At 40.2% G+C, this 25,901-nt stretch overlaps 1 protein-coding gene across 1 annotated transcript in view; it reads right to left on the bottom strand.

Annotated features, from left to right (window-relative positions):
* LOC114659205 (mucolipin-2-like) overlaps positions 1-21,048 on the bottom strand; it is a 116,411-nt gene extending 95,363 nt beyond the window's left edge. Inside the window, exon 1 of the mRNA XM_028811534.2 lies at positions 20,651-21,048. Within this exon, the coding sequence (XP_028667367.1) occupies positions 20,651-20,700 (50 nt within the window). The 5' untranslated portion in view covers positions 20,701-21,048. The remainder of the gene's footprint in view (positions 1-20,650) is intronic.
* Between the last annotated feature and the right edge of the window lie 4,853 nt (positions 21,049-25,901).

Below are 25,901 nucleotides of genomic sequence, written 5' to 3'. Positions count from 1 at the left end.
CTACTTCTCCGCTGCGAAGCGCGGGTATTTTGCTAGTATATATATATATATATATATATATATATATATATATATATATATATATATATATATATATATATATATATATATATATATATATATACACATACATGCAGTTTTAATAACACAGAAATCAATATAAACATTAACATCATTATCATATGAGAATATGAAGTAATATATAAGAAGCACATTTCATATAAATATAAATTATTAAACAGTAAAATCTTCTTCTGTAATTTGCTACCGTGGCAATTTGTGTGTCTGTCCAGGATTTTAAATGACCTGTAGCTCGCAAACCGTTGCACCTATACACTTGAAATGTGGTACACATATAGTACGTCACGTCTACTATCCGCTTTATGGGTGATGATTGTTTTAGTCTTTTTATCTTTATTTTATTTTATTGTACAATCAAGTCCTATCTGCGCACAGCAGGGCAGCCGTGGGCGGATGTATATGGTGTATTCACTCGATGTTATCGTGCATTGCGCTGTCAGTGGTATTTTGATAAAAGAATTTGAACAACATATAAGAAGCGTATAAATTATTAAACAGTAAAACATTAACATTTAAGAAGTAAAGTTACATTAAGTACTACTGCTGTGCCTTCGGGTATACCTCATTTTTTGTTTGCCCATTACATGCTTAAATGTATACATTTTTTGGTGCACCTACCCGAGAACACGCGACATATAACCGAGCGTGGGAGAAGCATGGATTTTAAACACGCGTTGAGTTGATGTGCTGGTCTCCCTCGTGAAATAACTGGTAATGTTTGACTAAAATCTACAGCGAGTAAAACGACATTAGCTCCTATTTTTTTTTTTACGATCTCTGAGATGTTGCTTTTTTCGGTTCAAGGCTTCATAAGCTCTTTTATGTTGTATGGTGTACTTATCCCAAACCATCATCTTTGAATGTTGCAACACTTTCGCCTTGTATGTAGATCGGGGTAATTACATTCATTGCATTCCTAGACTGAATCACAATGTGATTGTATGGGTGGTTACCTGGCACTGTAGGGTTGCCACCCGTCCTTTAAAATACGGAATCGTGCCGCGTTTGAGAATGAAATTGCGCGTCCCGTTTTGAATCAATACTGGACGGGATTTATCCCGTATTTTTTTTATCATTTTTTTTTTTAAAGCAGCGTCTCATGCAAATCATCCCACACGCATTTTATGAAGATGCCTCCTTTCCTACTTTTGATTGGGTAATACTTGATGTCATCGTTAGTTTGATTGGTGTTTTTAACTGTCCAGTGAGTAGGGCGTGTCTTTCAACGGAATGAAAAAAAGGCCCACCCGACGACCCACCCATTCCATTTTTATATATATAGATGAATATAATATAGTAATATAAGGACCTAGCTAAGAGACTAAGACTCTAATTGTATGCTGTTGTACGGAGATTGTATGGAAATAAATTGCTTTTCTTTCAACTTTTCAGTATTGGAAAGAAAGCTACAGTAACTATGTATAATAGTATTTGTTATAGTGCGGCCCGCTGATGCACGTATGGCAATCGAAGCAGCCCACCAATGGTAGTAAGTTTGACATGCCTGCTGTATGGTAAGTCTCTTAAGTCATATTCCTTGTTTTATATCCTTTCTCATCATTCAAGGAACATTGCATAGATTCTTTTTTTTTTTTGAGTAAATTATTTTATTTTTATCTTGTTTCATTATTACTGTTGCTCACATGGGTGCCAAACTTTTAACAGCTTCACAAATTCTCTCTGTGTTATATTACATCAGTGTTTGCCTCTACCAATATTTGTTGTGTTAACTGTGAGAGGAGGAATTGTACCAGCACAGTTTGAGCACTCATATGTTTTCTGTTTTAACATTTCAGCCTGTTAATAATAAACATGAACAGATAAAGGAGTTCAATGTGGTTGCATTACCCCTTCGTGGCAGTTGGTTCAAAGCAGCACATCATGAGTTGCAGCACAGAAGCTTCATAGGTTAACCAGATTCAAAGCAGGAGTGTGGCAGTATAGCATGTGCGGGGAACACCAGTTACTATGGGACAACTTAAAGTCACATATGATTGCATTCGCTTTTTCACTCACTCATACTGCTTGATCACCTTCATTTGTGTGTTGAAATCAAATGCCTTTTTTTCTGCAATTGTAAGATAAAAGTAACTGAATGTAATTGAAACCACTGAAGGTAATAAATGGAGATTGAGATAAATGAGTCACGACATACAGAGCTGGCATGGCAAAAACTGTCATTTGCCCATGAGATGCGGAAACAGTTGTAAGTTGTAAGACGCATAGGGCATAAGTCGATAAATACCTGTATAGACAAAAAAAAATGTCTTCTTTACCTTCCAACATAGGAATAACTCAAAGCTTAAGGGTTTTAGAATATAAAGGATGGAATTAAGAGTTCAGTAACTTGTTATGGTTACTGGATTCAACGATAAAATAGTTGTGCATGAAGTATACTGTTAGCATTAAAGGCTATGTCACTGCTTACAACCTCTCTGTAAATCATCGAATTAGAAAGAATTTAAGGAACACTATGAATTACTATCATTAAATACTGAAGTACAAATGAAATGTTTTAATTCTTCAGTAACAATTTATTGTTGCTTTGATATAATGTTGACAATTTTATTTTCCGCATTAATAAATCACCTCCTTCAAACTTATTTTCAAGTTTTTCTTCTTTAGATTTTCTTAAAACACACCGCTGTGTTTTACTATCTCAATTGGTTATGTCATATTCTGCAGATAGATCATTCTGGCCTTAGCCCTATAGTAAAATAGCAGTGATTAGATTTATATTTATCCAAACCAATTGCAAAAGTCATTACCTATTCTTATTTAGCTTTCTGCTAACATTTATTTCAGTTACTTTATTTTTATGTCTGTGTTTAATCTTTATTTCTAAATAACAAAGTAGTAATGTATCCAATGAGCCCAGGGTATGCCTAGTGGTACTGAATTAGATTTAGTATATTTGAGAATGTTTTCCTTATGAAAAGCTAATAAGCAAAATATAATTGATATAATTTGAAAAAAAAAAAAATACACACATACAGTGTTTTCATATACAGTAATAAAATGTGAACTGAGAGTTGCAATTAGACAGGCTGGCAATGCAAAGTGAAGAAACTATTTGTGCAATGCTTGCAAATGGGTCTATGGATTTTGGTTAAGGGAACGATCAGGAAAAGAATGAAAGGGGCAACAGCTGACAAGGCGAAAGCCTGGATGTATGAAGAGGACATGGGAGTTAGATAATTTTTTTTTTGAGGCTATAAAGATAAGCAACATATATTTCTTAAAGTCCCGCAGATGTACTGCGGGGGGGGGGGGGGGGGTAGTTATTTAACTTATTAAAACATAATTTATAACAACTCAGCTTTGTCTTCATAAGCAATATATTACAAAAAAAAGCACGCAATCCTGGCATGGTAAGAACAAGTATTATGCAAACTACCTGGCCATAGTTTTTAAATGGTGCTACAAGACATGCAGTGGGTTTAGTCTGCATATTCTTTCAAATTTTTGTGACTTATCCTTCTCACTTCTAAATTTAAGATATTGCTGTTTTGATTTAAGCAGTGTTCTAAAAACCATGGGCCTCATGTATAAACGGTACATATACACTAAAATGTTGCATGCAGCGTTTTTCATGCTCACATTGAGATGTATAAAAACTAAACATGGCGTAAAGTTACGCAAATATTTATGGCAGCCTCACACCATGTGTATGCACGTTTCTGCAGCATCAAAGCAGTGCCATTGTTTCTATGCGGTCTCCCTATCTGTTTCATATTTGCATCCATGACATGGGCTTTATCAAATACACTGAAATGCATATCATTTACAAATTTAGGCTCTTGATTGTAATCAATCTGTAACAATACAATTGTGCAATCGCAAAACTATTCCAACTACCATGACTGCTTTAGCATTGTTAGAAGAATCTTCACAACTGGTCGCCAACCAGCCTGGTTTCTGCACTGGTCATAGTACAGAAAGTGAAACAGCACTAATGCGTGTTGTAAACGACATTCTGATATCCTCTGATGAAGGAACCATCACTGTAATTATGTTGTTAGACTTAAGCACAGCATTTGACACAATTGAACATTCTATTTTACTGCACAGGCTGGAAAATGATGTTGGGGTTACAGAAACCGTCCTTGCCCAGTTTCATTCTTATTTATTAAATCGATTCCAATACATACAGAAATGTGCTGACTAGGGCGGCAACTAATGATTTTGGTAGTCAACTAATCGTTCAATTCCCAACCCCCGATTAGTCACGATAATTTCATGACTGACTGTTTTGATGCCTGCGACCTGTGGTTGTACATCCTGTTCTGGGCTCCAGTGCATGTCTCACCTCATCTGCTCACGTCTGTCCACCTGTGAAAATCACCCTGATGTCTCTGTATTAACACGATTATAATTAATTATAATCAAATTAAAATAACAACCAGTGAAACATATGAATTTGAAAATACAGGTAAAATTCCATTAAAACAAACTCCCACGGACCTCAAAAATATTTCGTTGTAATGAAAATTTTGTTGTAATGAGATTCTGTATTTGTTACTATAGTGCTTTTTTTAACTTGTATCCAGACATTTGCAATGATTTCAATAGCTTCTTTCGCGTTAATTTTAATCTCCTCCTGTCTACAAGTTATGCTGATGAGAATTTTTCCCTCAGCATTTCCTTGTGATGACACACTTTCAGGGTGCGAATGATGCCCAAATCCAATGGCTGAAGCAATAACGTGCAATTGGGTGGGAGGAATTCAACGTGATTATCTAAATGAGGAAGCATGTTGTGGGCAGCACAGTTATCAATCAAAAGCTGAATCATCCTTTTTTTTTTCTTCATATTGCGAGGTTTCTGAACTCTTTTAAGACCCCCCACTCCCCACCCAACAGGAACAACACACTGAAGTGCGTCCTGAAGCGCGATTGCAGCGTCTGTGTAAGATTGTTTGTCCATTGCTGGGGCAGGGCAATAGGAGGCTCACAGTGCTGCAGTGAAGCGCCACAGAAGCAAATCATAAAAGATCAGGGTCACGCTATAATAAGTCCCTGTCTTGCACACCAAAACACAATGCTGAGTCACAGTACTTTAGCAAAACCAGCTTTATTCAGCTTGAAACAGCAACAGCACAGTTGTTTATTGTAGCGTGATTTGCCACTCTGCTATACACAGACACAGCAGTCAGGCAGAGTCGTGCAGGTCAGTGATCAAGTAAACCTGTTATCTGCATTTACAATGTACATGCTCCTAACCTTGCATCACCAATCAAGATCTTTTCTGTTTACTTTGGCGGAGAGACGCAGCATATCTTTGAGCCTGCTGTTGCCCCGTACAGACGTGGAGATTGCACTTCAGGACGCTCTTCGGCTTGCTGTCTAGTTGTGGGAGGTCCCAAGAGAGTTTACAAACCTCACATTTTCCTGAATGAGTGCCGCATTAATGGGAATGTTTCTTGAACGAGCATCACTGAACCACATAAAAACGGCTTTTTCGACATCTTCAAATGCAGCAGTACACATACGTTTGCAACCCAAGATTTTTATTCTTTTTTTGCTCGGTCTTTCAAGAAAGTTGACAGTGTCCATGGCGAAATTCTGAATTCACTGGCAACGTCTTTTTTCTTTTTTGCTGCAATCGAGAGCTGCAAAATTTTTTTTTTTTTTCTAATATGAACTGTTCTCGTTTTTTTGTGTCTGCCGTTTCTATAGGAGGGTGACAATGAGTTAAATTCCAATGGTTGTTTTTCAAATGTTGACGAGCAATAAGCAAAAGGTATCACTGAAAACCGCAGGAAACAAAAAAAAAAAAAAAAAAAAAAAAAAAAAAAACACAGTACGAGGAAAGTTCGAAGAAAGAAAAAAAATTAAAGTGTTTCTGTTTGGGGATTGTTGTGCACAACTGAGCTGCAGCCACAGAACTAACTGTTCTGTGGATGATTCATTCAGGCATTTCAAGGTCTTTTGTGCACTTCATTGTAATGAAAGTATTTGCTGAATGTACTTTGTAGTAACGAGATTTCTATAGACTCGTGTCATATGGGGAAGCTGTCGGGACCATAAAAATACTCCGTTGTAATAAAAATTTTGTTGTAAAGATATTCGTTGTAATGGAATTTTACCTGTAATCAGATGTTTGTATTGTTTAATGTATTTCTTTTTTATTGTGATGGTCACACTAATATAAAACTAAAGTGCACAGTCTTTAAACAAAAAAGTGAATTTAACTTAATCAAAAATGGCCACTGGTGTGTCTTAAAGTCCAAAAGTTTAAATAAAGCTTCAATTCAAATAAAATAAAACAATAATGTACAGTTTATAAAATATTCAGTTCATATACTCCTGATTGCAGTGCAGGAACGTGAGCATTTCGACATGCTCTGGTGTGAGGCTGGCACTCTTCTTTGAGACAATGTTCCCAGCTGCTGAGAAGAGACGCTAAGAGGGAGTAGAGGTAGCAGGAATACACAAGAATGATTTTTCATACAGAGAAAGATGTTTTAATCATCACACTCTGAAGGAAAAGTGTTGTAGTTTATCACACCCTGTACTATATTATGCCAAAATAAAAAAATAACGAACTAAAATACTGTATATAACAAGCTAAGTACTGAAAGCACGCCGGAGCAGAGTATATTTGGAAAAGTACATTTGTTGAATGCCGCAATCAGCTAGAGTCAGTTTCCAGTGCAATTTGGAAGCACGCTGAAGCCGAGTATATGCGGCGACATACATTAATTGAACTCCGTAACCGGCTACAGTTGTTTCTCAGTGCAATTTGCCAGCATGCCGGTGACGTACATTCATTGAACCCCGCAACCCACTATATTTGCTTCACAGAGCAATTTGCCAGCACACTGGAGCTGATCAGTCAGTGCTGTATATTCATTGAGCAGCCAGCTCATGACCACTGCCGACCCCGGCAGAACTGCAGCACCATGGTCTCTGGGATTCAGCTGCTGCACTAGTCGAGCCTGCAATCATCAGCGTTTACCTCTGTGTGTTCGCATGCAGACAGTTCAAGCACAGTTGGCTTTGTGATTTACTGAATTTTCAATGGCGTTAGTTGCACCTTGAACATATAATAATAGATTGTTGCAGTAGTTTTTATTTAGTTTTTCTTTTTTTTTTTTAATATATACAGTATATAGTTTTTACAGTTCATTTGCAGTGTGTAAAATGATCAATGTTGCAGTAATTGTGATGCTCTTTGCATGAAAAAAAAAAACTGTTCCAATAAAATTTCACATTTTCTTTGTGAATTGTGACGTTTACTTAACCCTTTAACCGCCAACTCCCTAAATATTCCCCACGCCAGGCGAAATCTGAACAATTTTCGTTTTTTTACTTTTTTACATTTTTTTTACATTTTTTACATTTATTCAAGCAGTATTGACCACTAAATGTTGTGCAAGTTCTAGAAATGGGCAAACACATAATAAAACACAAAATGTACCTTTTCTCAGGCTTCTGGATTTATTGTCTACTACAAAACGGAACAGTCAAAAGTAATTCAAAAGTCAAAAGTAGTTCAGTCAATCATAGTTTCATTCCCAGTATTTGAGTTTGCTGTGCCACATGCCAAAGCAGGGAACTGCACAAAGTCCTGGATTGCTGGGACACTTTGAGCAGAAGGTCTTGACGTCTCTACGCTGACCCTTCTTTGAACAGACACGACAGCGTTTTTCTGAAAGTCCAAAGTCCTTACATTCATCTGGCAACACTGCTGAAATACTACTCATAGGATCCTCTTTGCCAGTGTATACACGAAATCTATAAATGTAACCTGAATTCTCAGCTAAGCAAAACATCTTGATACCAAACCGTGCCCTTTTCAATGGTAGATACTGTCGAAACTGTAAGCGGCCCTTCCACAACAATAAACTTTCATCAACTGCAACTGACGGTCCTGGCATGTAGGGCAACTGAAATGCTTCAAATAAATGATCAATCAAAGGACGTAGCTTGAACAAGCGGTCGCGGTTTGGATCTTTCTTATCTGGCTCATTTCTGTTGTCATTCAAATGAAAGAATTTCAGCAGCAAAGAGAATCGGTTACGTGTCATGACAGCTGCAAAAATAGGTGTTGCATACATAGGATCTGTAGACCAGTACATCTCAATATCTGGTTTTCTGATTATTCCCATCAACATCAAAATCCCAATGAATTTTTTCATTTCGCTTTCATCAGTTACAAACCAAGCACGAACACGGGAATGTGGAGGTAAATTGGGATTTTTCTCAATAAACTGTGCTGCATACAGATTTGTCTGATGAACAAAATGTCTGATCAAATCAGGTGACACAAACAGCTCATAAAACTGCTCAGCAGTGTAATTGTTTACATCAACAATAAAGCCACACGGATGCAGAAAAGGTAGTTCACCACGGGCAGCAGTCCAGTTGAGATGCTGGGGATACACCCACTCATCGCCGTCATCCGATGCGTCTTCATTCACAGTATCATGCAGCGCACGTTGCTACTCATCATTGTCGCTAAAATCTTCTTCAGAACTGCTACAATCATGATCAGAACTGTCCAAAATCACCTGCAAAGCCTCACTTGAAGTCAGTTTACGTTTCGCCATATTCACAGCTTTCACTTTCGAATCACATCACGTGATCGGCCAATACAAGCGCAGAGTTGTCGAAATACAACGTAGTAATAATACCCACGCCAAACTGTCAGTTGTACTACGTGCCAGGCATTCACATAACCACAGGCAAATGTGCCGGATAATTCCGGCAGTATGGCGTTAGCAATAAAACAACGGTGCCGGATATATCCGGCAGAGGGCGGTTAAGGGGTTAAAAAGTGCAGCTAAAAAGTATTTGGCGTCAGGGGTGCATTAAACCCCAAGTATGTGTTGGTTTAAGGGTTAACTATCATTGTCGAAACCTTGATTATACACATTATAGTACAAACATCAACATTAACATGTGACACTAACTTTACTTGCTAAAATTTACCTCTCGAGAGACGGTGGTGGCATCACAGCTCCAGGATGCTTGCGTTGGTATATTGTGTGCAGTCTTGACAAACAATAACAAATGATACTGCCCCCAGACGTTCATGTAGTGCATTGCAGTTACAAAAACCAATGTGGTTCTTTGTGACTGGAGCCTCTATTGAAGGTTCTGTTTATGACGCGTCGACAATAAAAAATCCACGTTGACAATTTTTTGTAGTCGATGCCGTCGATTACGACGACTAATCGTTGCAGCCCTAGTTCTGACAGTACTCCATCATGATACACAGAAGTGAGATATGGTGTCCCACAAGGCTCAGTACTGGGACCTTTACTGTTTTCACTTTACATGCTTCCACTGGAATCTATCACTAGAAAATGTTAATTTTCACTCATACGCAGATGACATCCAGTTACACCTTTCTTTTAGACCAAATGAAGTTTCTCCAATGGTGTCTTTAATTAGTTGTGTGACTGAATTAAAGCAGTGGATGGATGAGAACTACATGTCTTTAAACATTGATAAAACAGATGTTAATTATGGTGGGAATGACGCAGAACGCAACAATATTTTGTCATCATTTAACTCAGATGGAATTGCCATTCATTTTACTGAATCAGTCCGCAACCTAGGAGTTATCTTTGATTCTAGCATGTCATTTAAAGTGCACATTACAAAATTGTCCAAAACATGTTTCTTCCATCTTAAAAATGTTGGGAAATTAAGCCATTTTCTACATAAAAAGAATTCTGAGAAATTAATTAATGCATTTATTTCTAGTAAGATTGACTATTGCAATGCAGTGTTCACTGGATGTTCAAACTGTTCTTTATACAGCTTCCAGTTAATCCAAGAATTATTACAAGAACAAGAAAATATGAACACATAACTCCAGTTCTTAAATCTTTACAATGGCTCCCGGTTAAGTTTAGGGCAGATTTCAAAATCCTCCTTTTAACATATAAAGCCTTAAATGGCCAAGGTCCGGCTTACTTATCTGAACTTATCATGACTTACAAACCAGCGAGCACATTAAGATCTCAAGATGCTGGTCTGCTTATGATTCCAAGGATTAATAAAATAACAGTGGGAGGTTGTGCTTTTAATTACAGGGCCCTTAAACTGTGGAGTGGTCTGCCTGCTACTACAAGAGATGCTCCTTCAGTCTCAGCTTTCAAATCCCGGCTGAAGACTCACTACTTCAGTTTAGCATATCCTGACTAGAGCTGCTGATTAACTGTACGGACTACATCTCTGTTATTAGTCATTAGCTGTATAAAAAATAAGTAATATGATAGTTATTTGTTACTAACCCTCACCTATTCGGTTTCTCTTTTTGGTACTCAAATGTAGCACTTGGTGCCACTGCCCACCTGCCAAGTTGTTTTGCCTGCCTAAAGTAAAATCATCTCTGATGGAGGATCGCAGGAATCATCGGGTAGAGGATTTCTTTCATTGGATTGGCTGGCCCAGCACTGACTCAGCTGTAGAATGGCCAATAGGTGGAGGCAGCTTGATGGCCAAGGTCTCCAGGACTCTGAACAAATCCAAATCGTATTATATAATATCATCTACTGTTGAACTGTAAGCACTTTGAGCTACTTTTTGTATGAAAATGTGCTATATAAATAAATGTTGTTGTTGTTAATTCTGCTCTGTACTTGTAATATTTCTTCATACTGTATTAAGCATTACTTGTGTTCTGTTCTATATATTGTATTTACCCCCTTTTTTGGTTACCCACTGCATGCCCAACCTACCTGGAAAGGGCTCTTTTTTTGAACCGCCTTTCCCAAGGTTTCTTCCATTTTTTTTTTTTTTGCTACAAGGGTTTTTTTTGGGGGGGGGTTTCCTTGTCGTTTCAGAGAGTCAAGGCTGGGGGGCTGTCAAAAGACAGGGCCTGTTAAAGCCCATTCTGAACTATATAAAAATAAATTGTATTGTAAACTCGGAACGCAAGCCCCTTAATGTGAAGTAGCAGCACTATTGTTGCGCAACTGTAAACCCACATGTTTAATACAAGCTTTAATGCATTTCATCATGAAAATGATAAAGTATACATCTTAGTATTCTAAAATGTTCAAAGAGCTGCAATATCATGAATGTAATGTATTATGTGTGGCAATCACTGCCTGTGTGTTCCTATCAGTGTAACAGAAAGCCAGTTTAAGAAACACGTAGCAATTAATAACTAGGTTGGGGAAAACCTAAAATATGAAGCATTTAATGTGCTACTTTAGTGACAATGGGATTTGACAAACTCTAGTAAATTAAAGATTGATTTTAAAATGAAGTTCATGACAAAATAAATGAGATTAATGTTGAAATTTCAAGATTTTTTTTCCTCTCTGTGGCCCTAATACACTTCCATATGACACTGCAACTCACCCTTTCCTGACAAGTTTGGTATCTGAACACTATAGATTTTTTTTTTTTTTATTTATTTCGGGCACTGTGCAACTTTCTGAACACAAACTTTGGAGTGCCCTCATCACACTGTGCTGTTCCATCAATTTCTTTCTGTTGCTTATAACACTGCTTAAGCCACCAAATAGTAAGTTTTTCCTTCCCTCAACTTCTTCCCCACCCCACCCCACATGCTTTTTCCACTGTCTTAACAAAACACTGAACAGAATGGGCTATTTATATTGATTTGTTTATTCAAATGGGCTAAATTATGAGAGGAAACGTGGTGGGTCTGTAGGCGCGTAATTATAAAGGGAAAGTGTGCAGATCTTTGCTTATTGCACAGGTTAAAATGCATCTGAATTTTTTGTGTGTATGCAAATTTTTAGTTTTGTCAGTACGCCATGTTTTAGTGTGCATTCTATGAAAGACATTATACATAAGGCCTCAGGAGGTTGCAAAGCTCTCACTATACTTAACATTTAAATCTAGATGGCAGCACTTTGTCAGTAATGATGTCAGAGGGTATCACAATGATTAGATGCCAAACTTTTAGTGAGATTTTTTTTTGAGACACGAAAAGTGTGTTAATTTGCATGTTTCACTGGTCATTGGTGAGAAAGGGATAGACATTATCAGTTAGGTAATGTTAAAGTTAGAAAAGTCTGCACTGTCCAATAGTCAAATGTAAAACTGTAGGAGAAGTAATCTTTCTATGCCAAGGAGTGCTCGTTGCACACATGTAAACAAACAACCAATGGTGGTCAATTAAACATGATTTTTTTTCTGCACTGAATTACTATGTATTTGCCAGATTTAGCAGAATGAAAAAAATATAATGAATGTAATAATTGCAAAGTTCTAGTTAATTCTCTAATGCTTCTAAAGATTATATCCTCTGAACTTAAATTAGGACAGACAATTTCTGTATTACATAATCCACTGACTCTTCTGCCTTTCAGGATTTTATCCTTACCTCACAATAATATACAGGTCCTGATAAATATATTCAAAATAAAACACACCCTTACACCAGGAATTATAGTATGACTAAGTATCCCATTTTCTTGAGTACGAAAGAAAAACATATAGCCCCTTGTCATTTAGCAAATCTACAGTGCCAGATAGCATAGGAGCAGTACGATGTACAGGGTGAGCCACAAAGTACCACCACATTTCTGAAGGTCATCGCGCGAGGTAGAGGCAGCTGAGTGGTTTGGGGTGGGGGTCCTTTGATAGGCAATCCCTTGTAGTTTTTAGTCAGCAACATGCCTTGGTCAAGTGCGCACTGTGCTTTCGCTGTTGAAGTGTTCTTTGAAACAATGAATCCATCATCACTGCAAAACGCACCTTCCAAACGCTCTTCACCATTAATCCTAACAGCAAAGTCCCAAATCAGAACACAATTCTTCAGTAGGGGGCTAAATTTAGACAGACGGGTACAACATTGTGAAGAAAATCCCAGATGTAAACCTGGTCACAACGCAAATATTTTATGAAAGCTGCAGAACTTCCAGCACACTGTATGAAATGAAAATATTTAATATAAGCTTTCAGGACTGACAAAATATTGCAGGTAATAAGATGTTATTTTTGCAGTTTAATTATTAGCCATTTAAGCACCTTTGGCTGTCATCATACAGCCAGAGAGATATCCATAGTACAGTATATGCAACAAGAGTAAACATATATGGTACACGAAAAGGTACATCAGTATTGTTTTTCCTCACTAAATGATTTCATTCCCTCGTGAGAATTCATCTGATCAACTGCATACCTACAAGACGTACACAGTGAAGCAAGTTACAGTTGGATTTGCTCCATGTTGTAGATATCAGTTCTGTTTCAGCAAGTACATGGTGGGGTGACTATCTAGTGCCTGTTTTACTAGGCTAGCATCATGTGTATTAACGTACAAATAGGGGTACCCTGTGTTGCCCAGTTTAAAGTAGAGATGTGCTAAATAAATTGAGATTCCCAAGGGGAAAACCTTTGGAATGAAACACAGCCTATGGTCTTCCCCTGAAGAAATTGGGAATCTGTGCAATATTTGACAAGGATAAGTTCAGTGGAGAGGATTTGCGCACAGAACAAAAACACAATCAACTTTACATTGAATAGCCATAGTTTGCAAAATTGCCAGGTATATTTGTGTAAGAAGATAAGTGAAGAAAGCAAAAATGGGTTTTTGAAAATGTTGAACCTTTGTTCACTGCTGCCTGAACAGTAAGGGTCCCATCTACACTACCTCCCTGGTAACTTCTCTGCTCTCACTAATCAAAAATTTGCTCCTTAGTGTATGATTGGATTCCATTAATGTTCTAACTGCTTTCTGGGTTGGAACCACAAGTACAGTAATCCCTCGCTATATCGCGCTTCGCCTTTCGCGGCTTCACTCCATCGCGGATTTTATATGTAAGCATATTTAAATATATACCGCAGATTTTTCGCTGCTTCGCGGGTTTCTGCGGACAATGGGTCTTTTAATTTCTGGTACATGCTTCCTCAGTTGGTTTGCCCAGTTGATTTCATACAAGGGATGCTATTGACAGATGGCTGAGAAGCTACCCAGCTTACATTTCTCTGTCTCTTGCGCTGACTTTCTCTGATCCCGACGTATGGGGATTGAGCAGTGGGGCTGTTCGCACACCTAGACGGTACGGACGCTCGTCTAAAAATGCTGAAAGATTATCTTCACGTTGGCTACCTTCTGTGCAGCTGCTTCCTGAAACGACATGCTGCACGGAGCTTCGCATACTTAAAAGCTCGAAGGGCACGTATTGATTTTTGATTGAAAAACAAACTCTGTCTCACTTTGTCTGCTCCTGACGGAGGGGGTGTGAGCTGCCGCCTTCAACAGCTTTGTGCCTCGGTGCTTCACATACTTAAAAGAAAAACAGCACTATTGATCTGTTTGCTTTTCTCTCTCTCTGTGACAGTCACTGCTCCTGACGAGCACTCCTTTGAAGAGGAAGATATGTTTGCATTCTTTTAATTGTGAGACTGAACTGTCATCTCTGTCTTGTCATGGAGCACAGTTTAAACTTTTGAAAAAGAGACAAATGTTTGTTTGCAGTGTTTGAATAAAGTTCATGTCTCTCTACAACCTCCTGTGTTTCTGCGCAAATCTGTGACCCAAGCATGACAATATAAAAATAACCATATAAACATATGGTTTCTACTTCGCGGATTTTCTTATTTCGCGGGTGGCTCTGGAACGCAAACCCCCGCGATGGAGGAGGGATTACTGTACTACTTTTTTGTATATCCTAGTTTACTGGGGTTTCACAAATGGACATTTTCTCCCATGATAGTAAACTGGATGGATTGTTGAATAAATGAATCACTGATAAGGCACGTATGTTGGACAAATCTACCGATTTTTGTGTTTTTCCTTCTACTGAACTCGTATTCATGATGAAATTTTTGAAATCCCTTCGACTCTTTATGGCGAGCTCAGTTAATTGCATTCATTATATGGCCGTTTTGGAGTAATGCATGTTTTTTGGGGTTTTGACCCTCCCATTACAAGTCCACGATTCTTAAAACTCCATGAACCACAACACCGACTTTAATTGAAATGTTTGAATGGCTTTAAAGTTCAGATTTTAAGTGCATGGACAATTTCCTTAGCTTAGATATTTGACAGTGATGCATTTTTTGCTCCCTTTCACCACACCAACAACTATCGTTCCGAATGAAATTACTGAAATACTAGGGTGTTACCGTACCGTGTTAGCCATTATCAATGTAATGAGAAGTCAAACAAAATGACACCTTTTATTAGTGAACTAAAAAGATTACAATATGCAAGATTTCAAGGCAACTCGGGGCCCTTCTTCAGGCAAGATGCCTCAAAAGCTTGAATGAAATTACTGGACTTGAAGTTGATTCAGCTTTGTCATGCATTCAAAACTCCATTAAGATAAGACAGCTGCTTTAGAAGAATACAGTTTTTGGGGGTGCCCTCCCCAATTCAATTTTCTAAAACACTGTATAGCCTATTAATTTGGGAAAACTACAACTAACTAAAATTTTGTGAAGATCAGTTCAGCCATTTTTGCTTGACTGGAGAACAGACAGACAAGCAGGCAGGCAAACAGACGAGATGCGATCTGAGGGTTGAAATGAGGTCCTTAGTATGCAAAACACTTAAAGAACACCAACTAAAAACTAAATTAAAAAGACAAAGTACTACAATTTAAATTGATAGATTATAACTTACTTATTTTCAGCATGATATCCAATTACATGAATACATCAAATATTTACAATCCTAGCATGCATTTGGATTAAGGCAGGCAAGAGACTACCTTAAAAGCATAAGATATAAACTGAGCAAGTCACAAGAAGAGGGAACAATAAGACATTTGGTCAGAACCAATGATAACAACCACCAAGAGCAAGAGAGACAGCGGCATACTGTGGGTTCAGACACAAAACCAAATGCACATTTGTCAGGAGTGACACCATCAGGCTTCCAAAAATAATAATGCTAGACATCGGCAGTAAACAAAGATATGGAGAGAAGTACTCAACAATGGTGGATCTTATTGATTTTTTTAGGGTTGGTTCAGGGCAAAGGTCTTGAAGAATCTAAAATGAACAGAAAGGCGACTTAGTCAAACAGGCCTGCAAGTCTTGTAAAATATGGCAAGCCTTCAACAGCATTCATGCCTGGGTCCTAATGTAGCTTTCTCTTTCCAGATAAACCTCTACACGGAGTTGCTATAAGAAAATGGGAAAGAAATATACTTGGCCACGTCAAATCCATTCAGGAGTTGCACATCTACACCAGAGAGTTTGCTGCAGGAAAACAAGGGACTCATTTTGACAGAAAGAAAACAGAACATTAATGATCAGCTAGGGTTACCTCTTAGAGACACTGCTGTATATGGTGAAAAGCAACCAAATATAGAAATACCAGTAAAGAGAGCAACATGCTACAAAATTAAAAATAAAGGCCTGCTTTTTTTTTCTGGTCGTAGAGTACAACAGGTTTTTTTCTTCTTTTGTCTAATAGTTATTTGGGTACTTGTGATAAAAAAAAATAGAAAATTTACAGTAATACATATGTTCAATTGTTTTGACGAATTCATAACATATTTATATATAAATTTAAGTTTTCCTCCTACCTATTATTCTAGTGTTGGGCTCTGTGGGGTTTCACTGCCATCTGTTTAGTACACAAGTACCGTTATTTGCTAGTTTATCACTTCCTGGCAACAAAACCGTATGTACTTCACCAGCTTACTAAAATCTGACAAGCAAAATGACACCTTTTATTGGCTAACTAAAAAGATTACAATATGCAAGCTTTCGAGGCAACTCAGGCCCCTTCTTCAGGCAAGATGTAAAATGATGGACACATTAACGTCAAAATCTCCACTTGCTGCAGGGATATCGAACTGTTGGCCGTAAGTTTACGTCCCTACTGCTTGCCCAGAGAGTTTGGACATGTCATTGTTGTCATCGTGTATATTCCTCCTCGGGCGGACGAGGAGTCAGCGAGTGACATCATCCATTCTGCTGTTGCTAAGTTACAAACACAGCACCCTGAGGCGCTTGTGCTAATCGCTGGAGACTTTAACCATGTGACGCTGGACAAAACATTACCTGCATTCTGCCAGTATGTGGACTGTAACACCCGGGGAAATAAGACTATTGATTTACTGTATGCAAACGTTAAAGACGCATACAGCGCCACCCTGCTGCCTGCGCTTGGGAAAGCAGATCATAACCTGGTTCTGCTTCAGCCTCACTATAAACCAAAAGTGAGAGTCCTACCTGTAACCACACGATCATTCAGGAAGTGGACCCCGGAGGCTGAGAATACTCTGAGAGAACTTTTTGGAACTACAGACTGGGATATCCTGCAGGGATCTCATAATGAGAACATTGAGGAAGTTGTTGACTGCACTACTGACTACATCAACTTCTGTATGGACATTGTAGTTCCAGTAAGAACTGTACGCTGCTATGCTAACAACAAGCCATGGATTACAAGTGACATCAAGGGCCTTTTGAACCAGAAGAAAAGGGCTTTTAAAAACGGTGATCAGCATGAGCTCAAGCGTGTGCAGAAGGAACTCCGAGTCCAGCTCAGGGCGGCGAAGGAGCAGTACAGGAGAAAGCTGGAGCAGAAGTTGCAGAATAACAGCATGAAGGAAGTGTTGGATGGGATGAAGATCATCACTGGCTGCAGCTCGAAGCGGGGTACCACCATTGAGAGAGACGTGAAGAGAGCAAACCAAATGAACAACTTTTTTAACAGGTTTGACCACCCTAACCCACTCTCACCTCGGAGTATTGCACCCTCCACACATCCTTCTGCTGATACCAGCATAGGAAAGACATCCCCACCCATAATTACAACAGCGCAAGTGAGCAAAGAGCTGAGGAGACTTCGTGCCAGCAAAGCAGCAGGTCCAGATGGAGTATCGCCACGACTGCTGAAGGTCTGTGCATCGGAGCTGGGGGGCCCTCTACAGCGCATCTTCAACCTGAGCCTGGAACAGGGGAGAGTCCCGAGGCTTTGGAAAACATCTTGTATCACCCCAATCCCAAAGGTATCACGTCCTAGTGAGCTGAATGACTTTCGGCCTGTTGCTCTGACATCACATGTGATGAAGACCATGGAGAGGCTGCTGCTTCACCACCTTAGGCCACAGGTTCAACACGCCCTCGACCCTCTGCAGTTTGCATATCAGGAGAAGGTGGGAGCAGAGGATGCCATCATCTATATGCTACACTGATCCCTCTCTCACTTGGACAGAGGTAGTGGTGCTGTAAGAATTATGTTTCTAGACTTCTCTAGCGCCTTCAACACAATCCAACCTCTGCTCCTTAGGGACAAGCTGACAGAGATGGGAGTAGATTCATACCTAGTGGCATGGATCGTGGACTATCTTAAAGACAGACCTCAGTATGTGCGTCTTGGGAACTGCACGTCTGACATTGTGGTCAGCAACACAGGAGCGCCACAGGGGACTGTACTTTCTCCGGTCCTGTTCAGCCTATATACATCGGACTTCCAATACAACTCGGAGTCCTGCCATGTGCAAAAGTTCGCTGATGACACTGCTATCGTGGGCTGCATCAGGAATGGGCTGGAGGAGGAGTATAGGGACCTAATCAATGACTTTGTTAAATGGTGCGACTCAAACCACCTACACCTGAACACCAGCAAAACCAAAGAGCTGGTGGTGGATTTTGGGAGGCCCAGACCCCTCATGGACCCCGTGATCATTAGAGGTGACTGTGTACAGATGGTGCAGACCTATAAATATCTGGGAGTGCAGCTGGATGATAAATTAGACTGGACTGCCAATACTGATGCGCTGTGCAAGAAAGGACAGAGCCGGTTATACTACCTTAGAAGGCTGGCGTCCTTCAACATCTGCAATAAGATGATGCAGATGTTCTATCAGACAGTTGTGGCGAGCGCCCTCTTCTACGCAGTGGTGTGCTGGGGAGGCAGCATTAAGAGGAAAGACGCCTCACGTCTGGACAAACTGGTGAGGAAGGCAAGCTCTATTGTTGGCATGGAGCTGGACAGTTTAACATCTGTGGCAGAGCAAAGGGCGCTCAGCAGGCTCCTATCAATTATGGAGAATCCACTGCATCCACTTAATAGTATCATCTCCAGACAGAAGAGCAGCTTCAGCGACAGACTGCTGTCACTGTCCTGCTCCACTGACAGATTGAGGAGATCGTTTCTCCCCCAAACTATGCGACTCTTTAATTCCACCCAGAAGGGTAAACGTTAACATTCAACATTATACATAGTTATTGTCTGTTTTTCTGTTTTTCACCTGCATTGTTATCATTCTTTAATTTAATATTATTTATTGTATCAGTATGCTGCTGCTGAAGAATGTGAATTTCCCATTGGGATTAATAAAGTATCTATCTATCTATCTATCTAAAGATTGAGCTGCCAGATAAGAGTAAAAGAGGAAGGCCTAAGCGAAGGTTTATGGATGTGGTGAGAGAGGACATGCAGGTTATGGATGTAACAGAGAAAGATGCAGAGGACAGAAAGATATGGAAGAAGATGATCCGCTGTTGCAACCCCTAACGGGAGCAGCAGAAAGATGAAGGTCTTTACTTTTAAAACTATAAAAGGCACGGCCCCCACCTACCTTAACGACCGGATTATTCAGTACACCCCAGCAATGTCTCTCTAGTCTGATTATCTGTTTTTGTTGACTGCTCGGAAGGCTGAGACAGAGAGGAGACCAGGCTTTCACTGTTCTGGCTCCGAATCTGTGGAACGGTTTAACCCTGAATGTTAGGATGGCCCTCTCACTGCCCGTGTTTAAATCGCATCTTAAAACTTCTACCTTCTTAAAACTACTTCTGTTCCCTGGCTTTTAACTCCGTTTGACAGTTGTATGCTTACCCTTTGTCCTGATTTTAAAATTGTTTGTCATTTGTTGTATAAAATCTTACTTTTTGTGTTACCTGGTGTATGGTTTGTACAGCACTTTGTGTTCAACTCGAAAGAAAGAAAGAAAGAATTCTACAGCACCAGTTCTTTAAGAGTAAAGAACGATTTTTAAAATAAAAAAAATTCCAGTTTATACAGAAAGTTTGGAAAAGTTCCAGAATATTCAGAACCTTTCCACAGATATGAGGGGTTTGATCATCGTCATCAACGATAGCGAAACTGATGAAGAATAAAAAAAAGGCAGCCAACCGCAACCTGTGGTGGAGAAGGCCAAGCAGCTGAATGGTTCTAGAGGTACTTGGGTACATTAAGAACAATTACGCTTTCAGTTCCTTTAATCAAAGACAATTAAAGATGTCAGAGCAGATTCCCGATTTATAACAGAAGCCGTGTACGGTAATACCCTTATATTGCTCAACGGGAAATTTGGGTTTAGTGGATTTGAAAAATGACCGAACGTTTGCGCACATTTTAAATGCCAATAAACATATCAATAGACGTACACACCATTAGTGTTTTGTCAATATCAAATAAAACGGAACAAGTCGACTTTTATCAAAAGCAGGAAACGGCCATAAGGCTCGTGGTTTGCAACATGAAAACCCAAAGTACCGCCGAGTGCAACCCTCACGAATGAATTCTCACCTCAAGATGCGATGATGAAAAGTTCTCTTCGAAACACCCAGCGAGTCCCGTCAAGCGTACACCCGAAAAAGAGCGCGCAGCTCACCTACAGCCAGCTTTAATTTCTCCGCGTGATGAAGTCGGACTTTACCTGACTGACCCGTCGACTCCCGACGAGCGTGTCACCACCGACAGCTCCATGAAGCGCCACGCCAAACCTCGAAGGGGCGCCGTCACCGCTACAGCCGCCGCCCGTCCCAGTTTCACTTTTTATCCTCGTTGCCTATGAAATCGAATGGCAGGAAACTCAAAGTGACCGCAAAGACATCCCCTCTCCACTCCGAGGCCGCCACGCTTTCTTAAACAGATCACATTGCAGCAGGTGCTGCGTCGCCGGACATTAGGAAGCCCTGAGCGCGCGGACTCCGCTGTGGACGGCAACTCCAACTTCCGGCACCGTGCGTCGGCCCTCTGCACCCGCACGGTCCTGTTCGGGGTCGCCAGGTGATCACCGAGACCACCCATGCACAGTCATGCGGGCCCATTTCACACCCCACAATTCAACTAAACAAGCGCGTCTTTGGGATTTGGGCGGTAAGGCATTAATACTCACACGGAAAGTGACGCGATCAGGACAAACTACTGCGCCGCCGTGCTACAGTTAAACACTAGGATGTATGGCTGAAGTTGAGAGCCTTGAAAATATTACAAGGGGCACTGAGAAAACAACTTAAATAATAAGTGATCCGTGAAGGCTAGACTATGGCTTACCAAAATACATTATTTAACTGTTCCAAGTCGATGAGAATTACTTGTGAACGCTTTGAAATCACCGTCTCTTCCTGACCCACTGATACGAGAACCCCCGCCTCCCCCCCCCCCCATACACCATTCGCTTCGTCTGGATATGAAGTTATGCGAGCCCTCGAGGTTTTTGGGGTTCCCTACTATTTTTGGCTATCTAGACCCGAAACCCCCCTCATTTTAAGCCGTTCCTGGATCGTATGCTACAGGTAACCCTTATGAAAAAGATAGATAGATAGTTACTTTATTAATCCCAAGGGGAAATTGAACAAACCAATAGGCGTCTTCAGTAAAAATGATCACAAGGACTTGAAGTTGAGCAGGACACATCAACAGTCCCAAGGGCTTCCCACCCTAACGGGTTACAAGGGGTCAAAGTTACTCCTTTTTATAAAACTTCGAAACAATGGGGATCAGTCAGTAATATGGAGAAGAAGCTGAAGGTGGCTCCTTATTCGCTGCTGCAGAGTGTTGTTTTTGCTGTTTCAAGGTTGCAGATCACGAATAGGATATTTTTGATTCTTGTGCTGATCCAAACCTTTTAAGTGCCACTCCCAGAATGGTAAAAATTACAAATTACAGACATTAGTATGAAGTACTAACATGTTCTGCGAACCTCAAAAAGTAATGAATGTTCATAGAGACCAAAAACAAGAAATATACGTCAACAGTATACATTTAAGCAACAATATTGTAAAATCGCCCTAAATGACATTTAATTTGTAGAATTTAAAAGGCCTTTTTTACGATAAGCATTTCAGATAGTGATTTTTATATCGCTATAACGTGGCTGAATATAATAAAAGCAGTGTGCCGTTCTACGCTGTAGTCGTCTGGGGAAGCAACGTTAGTTCAAAGACGCACAATCCCAGAATAAATTTACAAGGAAAGATTGTGCCGTCACTGGACGATTCCTAGACACTGGAAGCTGCTGTGGAAAAGAGGATGGTGGCAAAATCGGAGGCCATCATGAAAAATCCCCTCAAGGGGGCGCTCTGTAGCACCCGTTTTAGCCGCAGGTTTTTGCTAAAACTGTTATTGCTAAAAAGCGCATCTGGGGGTCTTTCCTGCCTACAGCTATTTGGCATTTCAAGATTTCCTCCCGGTCGTTAAGTGTATTTTGAAATACCATTTTGAAATATTTGAACAATATCAATCTATTTATTTATACATATCGATTGATTGATTCGCAGTATTATTTGTTCTGCGAGTCTGTATCCTTGTTTGTATGTTTCTGTTACTGTATGCATGTGAATTTACCCTTGGGATTAATAAAGTGTATTTAATCTAATCTAATCAATATTTCAATAAACAGGTAAAGTCTAATGTGACGTTGAATAGAGAAGCCTATATGAATGGCCGGACTTACCTTCAGTGGGACTTGGGTGTGCCCCATGGGGCTCTGCTCACAAAGGAGCCTTGGCATAGGCGCGAGAAGCAATGTCTGATAACAGGAAGCATCCCCGTTTCCGTCTCCAGTACAGGCGCTCACAGCACACACTCCTGCACCACTTAGATCCTCGCGATTATAAATCTATCAAATCACACACAAATAAAAAGCATTTATAAAACAAAAAATTGTCCCAAGTGTGTGCTTGGTGTGTGTGTGTGTACCCTGCGGTGGGCTGGCACCCTGCCCGGGATTTGTTTCCTGCCTTGCGCCCTGTGTTGTCTGGGATTGGCTCCAGCAGACCCCCGTGACCCTGTGTTAGGATATAGCGGGTTGGAGGATGACTGTCTGCCTGACTATGAGTCCAATAGCTGGTTGACTTGAGTGGGTCGGGATCAGAGCAGGTGTCTCCCATGTCCCTCTTACGAGATCGTATTTGTTACCGAACCGCAAAAGAGAAAATGGAGTGTCATTTGAACAATAACCCAGCGGCGCAGCGAAAAAAAGATATAGAAGCATATATACCGTTGTGCTGAAAAATACATTTAAAATTAACAAAATGATGAAGTGTTCGGAAGAAGCCACAAATGCAGCTTTTTCGACTAATGAGAATAACCTGACAGCTCGTCGAGAGAGGTTGGTATCGCCGCTTCTGGCAGCTTTAACATATGCCGTCCCGTTCCACGGCAGTGTTGCAGACAGCGAGGCAACTGCAACAGAAAAGACACACGAAACAAAGCCAAACTCGATAGAATGTCCCTTTTCATTCTCTCATTTTATGTGGCCCCCAAATCCTCCGTTACATATCACCGTTTAACCACAAACAGTCATAAGCCGTTATAAAAGTTAAATCGATGTTCGTTAACTGCGATATCGGCACGCAAGCTGAATTCAAGCAGCAGCGATGTTGCACTCCTCAGAGCTTCGCGTTCATTGTAATACACAAACGAACAGAAAATATAGGCGGAGCTGGCCCGATATAAAATTTGGAACATGTTTTCCTTTAATTCCTGAATTATTATTTGCATATGTAATGTTCATCACTTGTGGATAGTTGTGTTTTCAGCTGGGGTGTACTCGGTAGACGTACTGAGGTTTAGTCTTCATCCCGTCTTTATTATATGACAGCTCAATTCACGTTGCTTGATCAGATGTAGTGAGCGCTTTACTTTGCCCGAAATTGTTAAAACGTTAACAGCTCATTCTAATGCCGGCGAACATTAGTTAGGACTGCTATGGTTCATCCAATACCAAGAAAAATCGTGTGGAAACCAACCCTAGTCTTCCCAAGCCTAAAAAAATTGTGATGGAACGAATTAAGGTCTACATGAAGCAATGGTACAGTGGTTAGCAGTGCTGCCTCACAGCTTCAGGGTCCAGGATAAGAAATCCTGGTCCAGACACTGCCTTGTGTGCAACAGTGCAGATTCTCCCAGTGTCAGTGTGGGTTGTTCTGCTCATGTGCCAGGCTGCACTCCACATTCCAAAGACATGCCACGCTAAAAAAGTGATGGATGGATGGCTGGCTGTATTCAGCTCTGCTTTGAACAGTTCGGCTGCAGATAGGTTTATTTATTGAGTTTATTTACACCATCTGCTTTTTCTTTTTAAAGTAGCACTAATAGAAGCATTATGGGGCTCCCAAGATTGTGATGGAGGGCCAAGCATGCACCACCGATCTTTAGAGTTGTACGGTCAGTTGCAGTGTACTGAGATAATCCCATCCTCACTGCGGATCAAGACCAGCCTATGTAGTGCAGTACTAAAAGGAGACAATCCTCAGGTCTAAGTGCTGTTGAACAGCAGAACAAGAGCAGTACCAAGTCTAACAAATTCACAGCTAGTCTCGTTTTTTGTTTTGGGTTTCTCCTTGGTTTGCTCAGTTAGCCGTCAGATTGTCTGTTAATGGCAACGAGCCAGGAATTAATGTCTTGTCCTCTCTTCAGTAACGGCTTGCAGCTAGACATTCTCTTGATTTAAAAAGATGGAGCACAGGGAAAAAATACATCCTCATGTAAACTTCATAAAAATAGTTGCAATCGTAAAGCTACATTAGAGCGAAATGTGTGTCGCTGTCACTGTTGTGAATGTTTTCACTTCAAGTGTATGAAAAGACCCTGAACTCCTTAAACAGAAAGGTAAACATTAGCAAAATCATATCTGAAGCATAATCGTCTCTGTAACTCTACCATAAGTGTGACTTGGGTGCATGCCCTGGAGCCTTGGCACATGCAAGAAAAAAGTAAAGCCGGCAACTTTCTGTTTCATGTTCTTCCACACAAGACAGTAATGCGGTTACTTGTACACTACAGTATATAGCAGCCTCTCGATTAAATGTATGACTGACATCGCCCTTAACTCTCCAAAGGAAGACCACCTCCCCGGCTCAAGGTGTGTAAATGACAGTCTGGGGCCTGTGTGGGTCTTAATCTGGTCTGGTTGTAACTCATTTCTCAATTGAGTAGATAAAACAGGAGAGCTGATATTTTCATTTAATATGCTCTCTTCTTTTACCAATAACTGAATTAACAGTCTCCAAAGGATATAAAATACCTAGTCAGATGTGGGGCAATCTCTCTATTATAATAAAAAAATCCTGGGACGAGACATGACTTTTTCAGAGAGATACTTTCACGTCCTGTGAGACGAGACTTTGTGCCAAGAGATTTAACCACACCCAGGGGCGGAAGTAAAAGACAAAGTGTAGATAAAATTAACAACAGGTGCACTAGAGGGGCAACAATGAAATGACTCCCAAAACAGGAATGGTTTAATAGGTTGTGGCCACTGACATTTTTCTCACCTCACCTTTTCTGACCGTTTTTTCACTAGTTTTGCATTTGGCTACGGTCAGTGTCACTACTGGTACCATGAGGCGATACCTGGACCATACAGAGGTTGCACAAGTAGTCCAAATTCTCAAGGATGGCACATCCGGCGCCGCCGAGAGTGGCAGCCTTTTCAGCAGCTCCGTGTATGACTGTATATATATGTGTATTTTTCTACTTTTATTTTTTTCTATTTTTATTTATTGATCACTCCTACCACTTTATTTTATGTGGATTCGTTCCCTGGATACACTTACTTTTACAACATGGGCATGGATTTTTACACGCCGAGACTCGCCTATTCAAGTACTCAACTTCGGGCGCTGAGAACAAATGCCAGTGCCGGTGTGGTTCCCTATTTACCCGACGAGGTAAGAAGG

This window comes from Erpetoichthys calabaricus, chromosome 10 (assembly GCF_900747795.2).
Source record: "Erpetoichthys calabaricus chromosome 10, fErpCal1.3, whole genome shotgun sequence".
NCBI classification, from domain to species: domain Eukaryota; kingdom Metazoa; phylum Chordata; class Cladistia; order Polypteriformes; family Polypteridae; genus Erpetoichthys; species Erpetoichthys calabaricus.
Note: the sequence above shows the minus strand (reverse complement) of the source record. Positions and strands in the feature narration are given on the sequence as shown.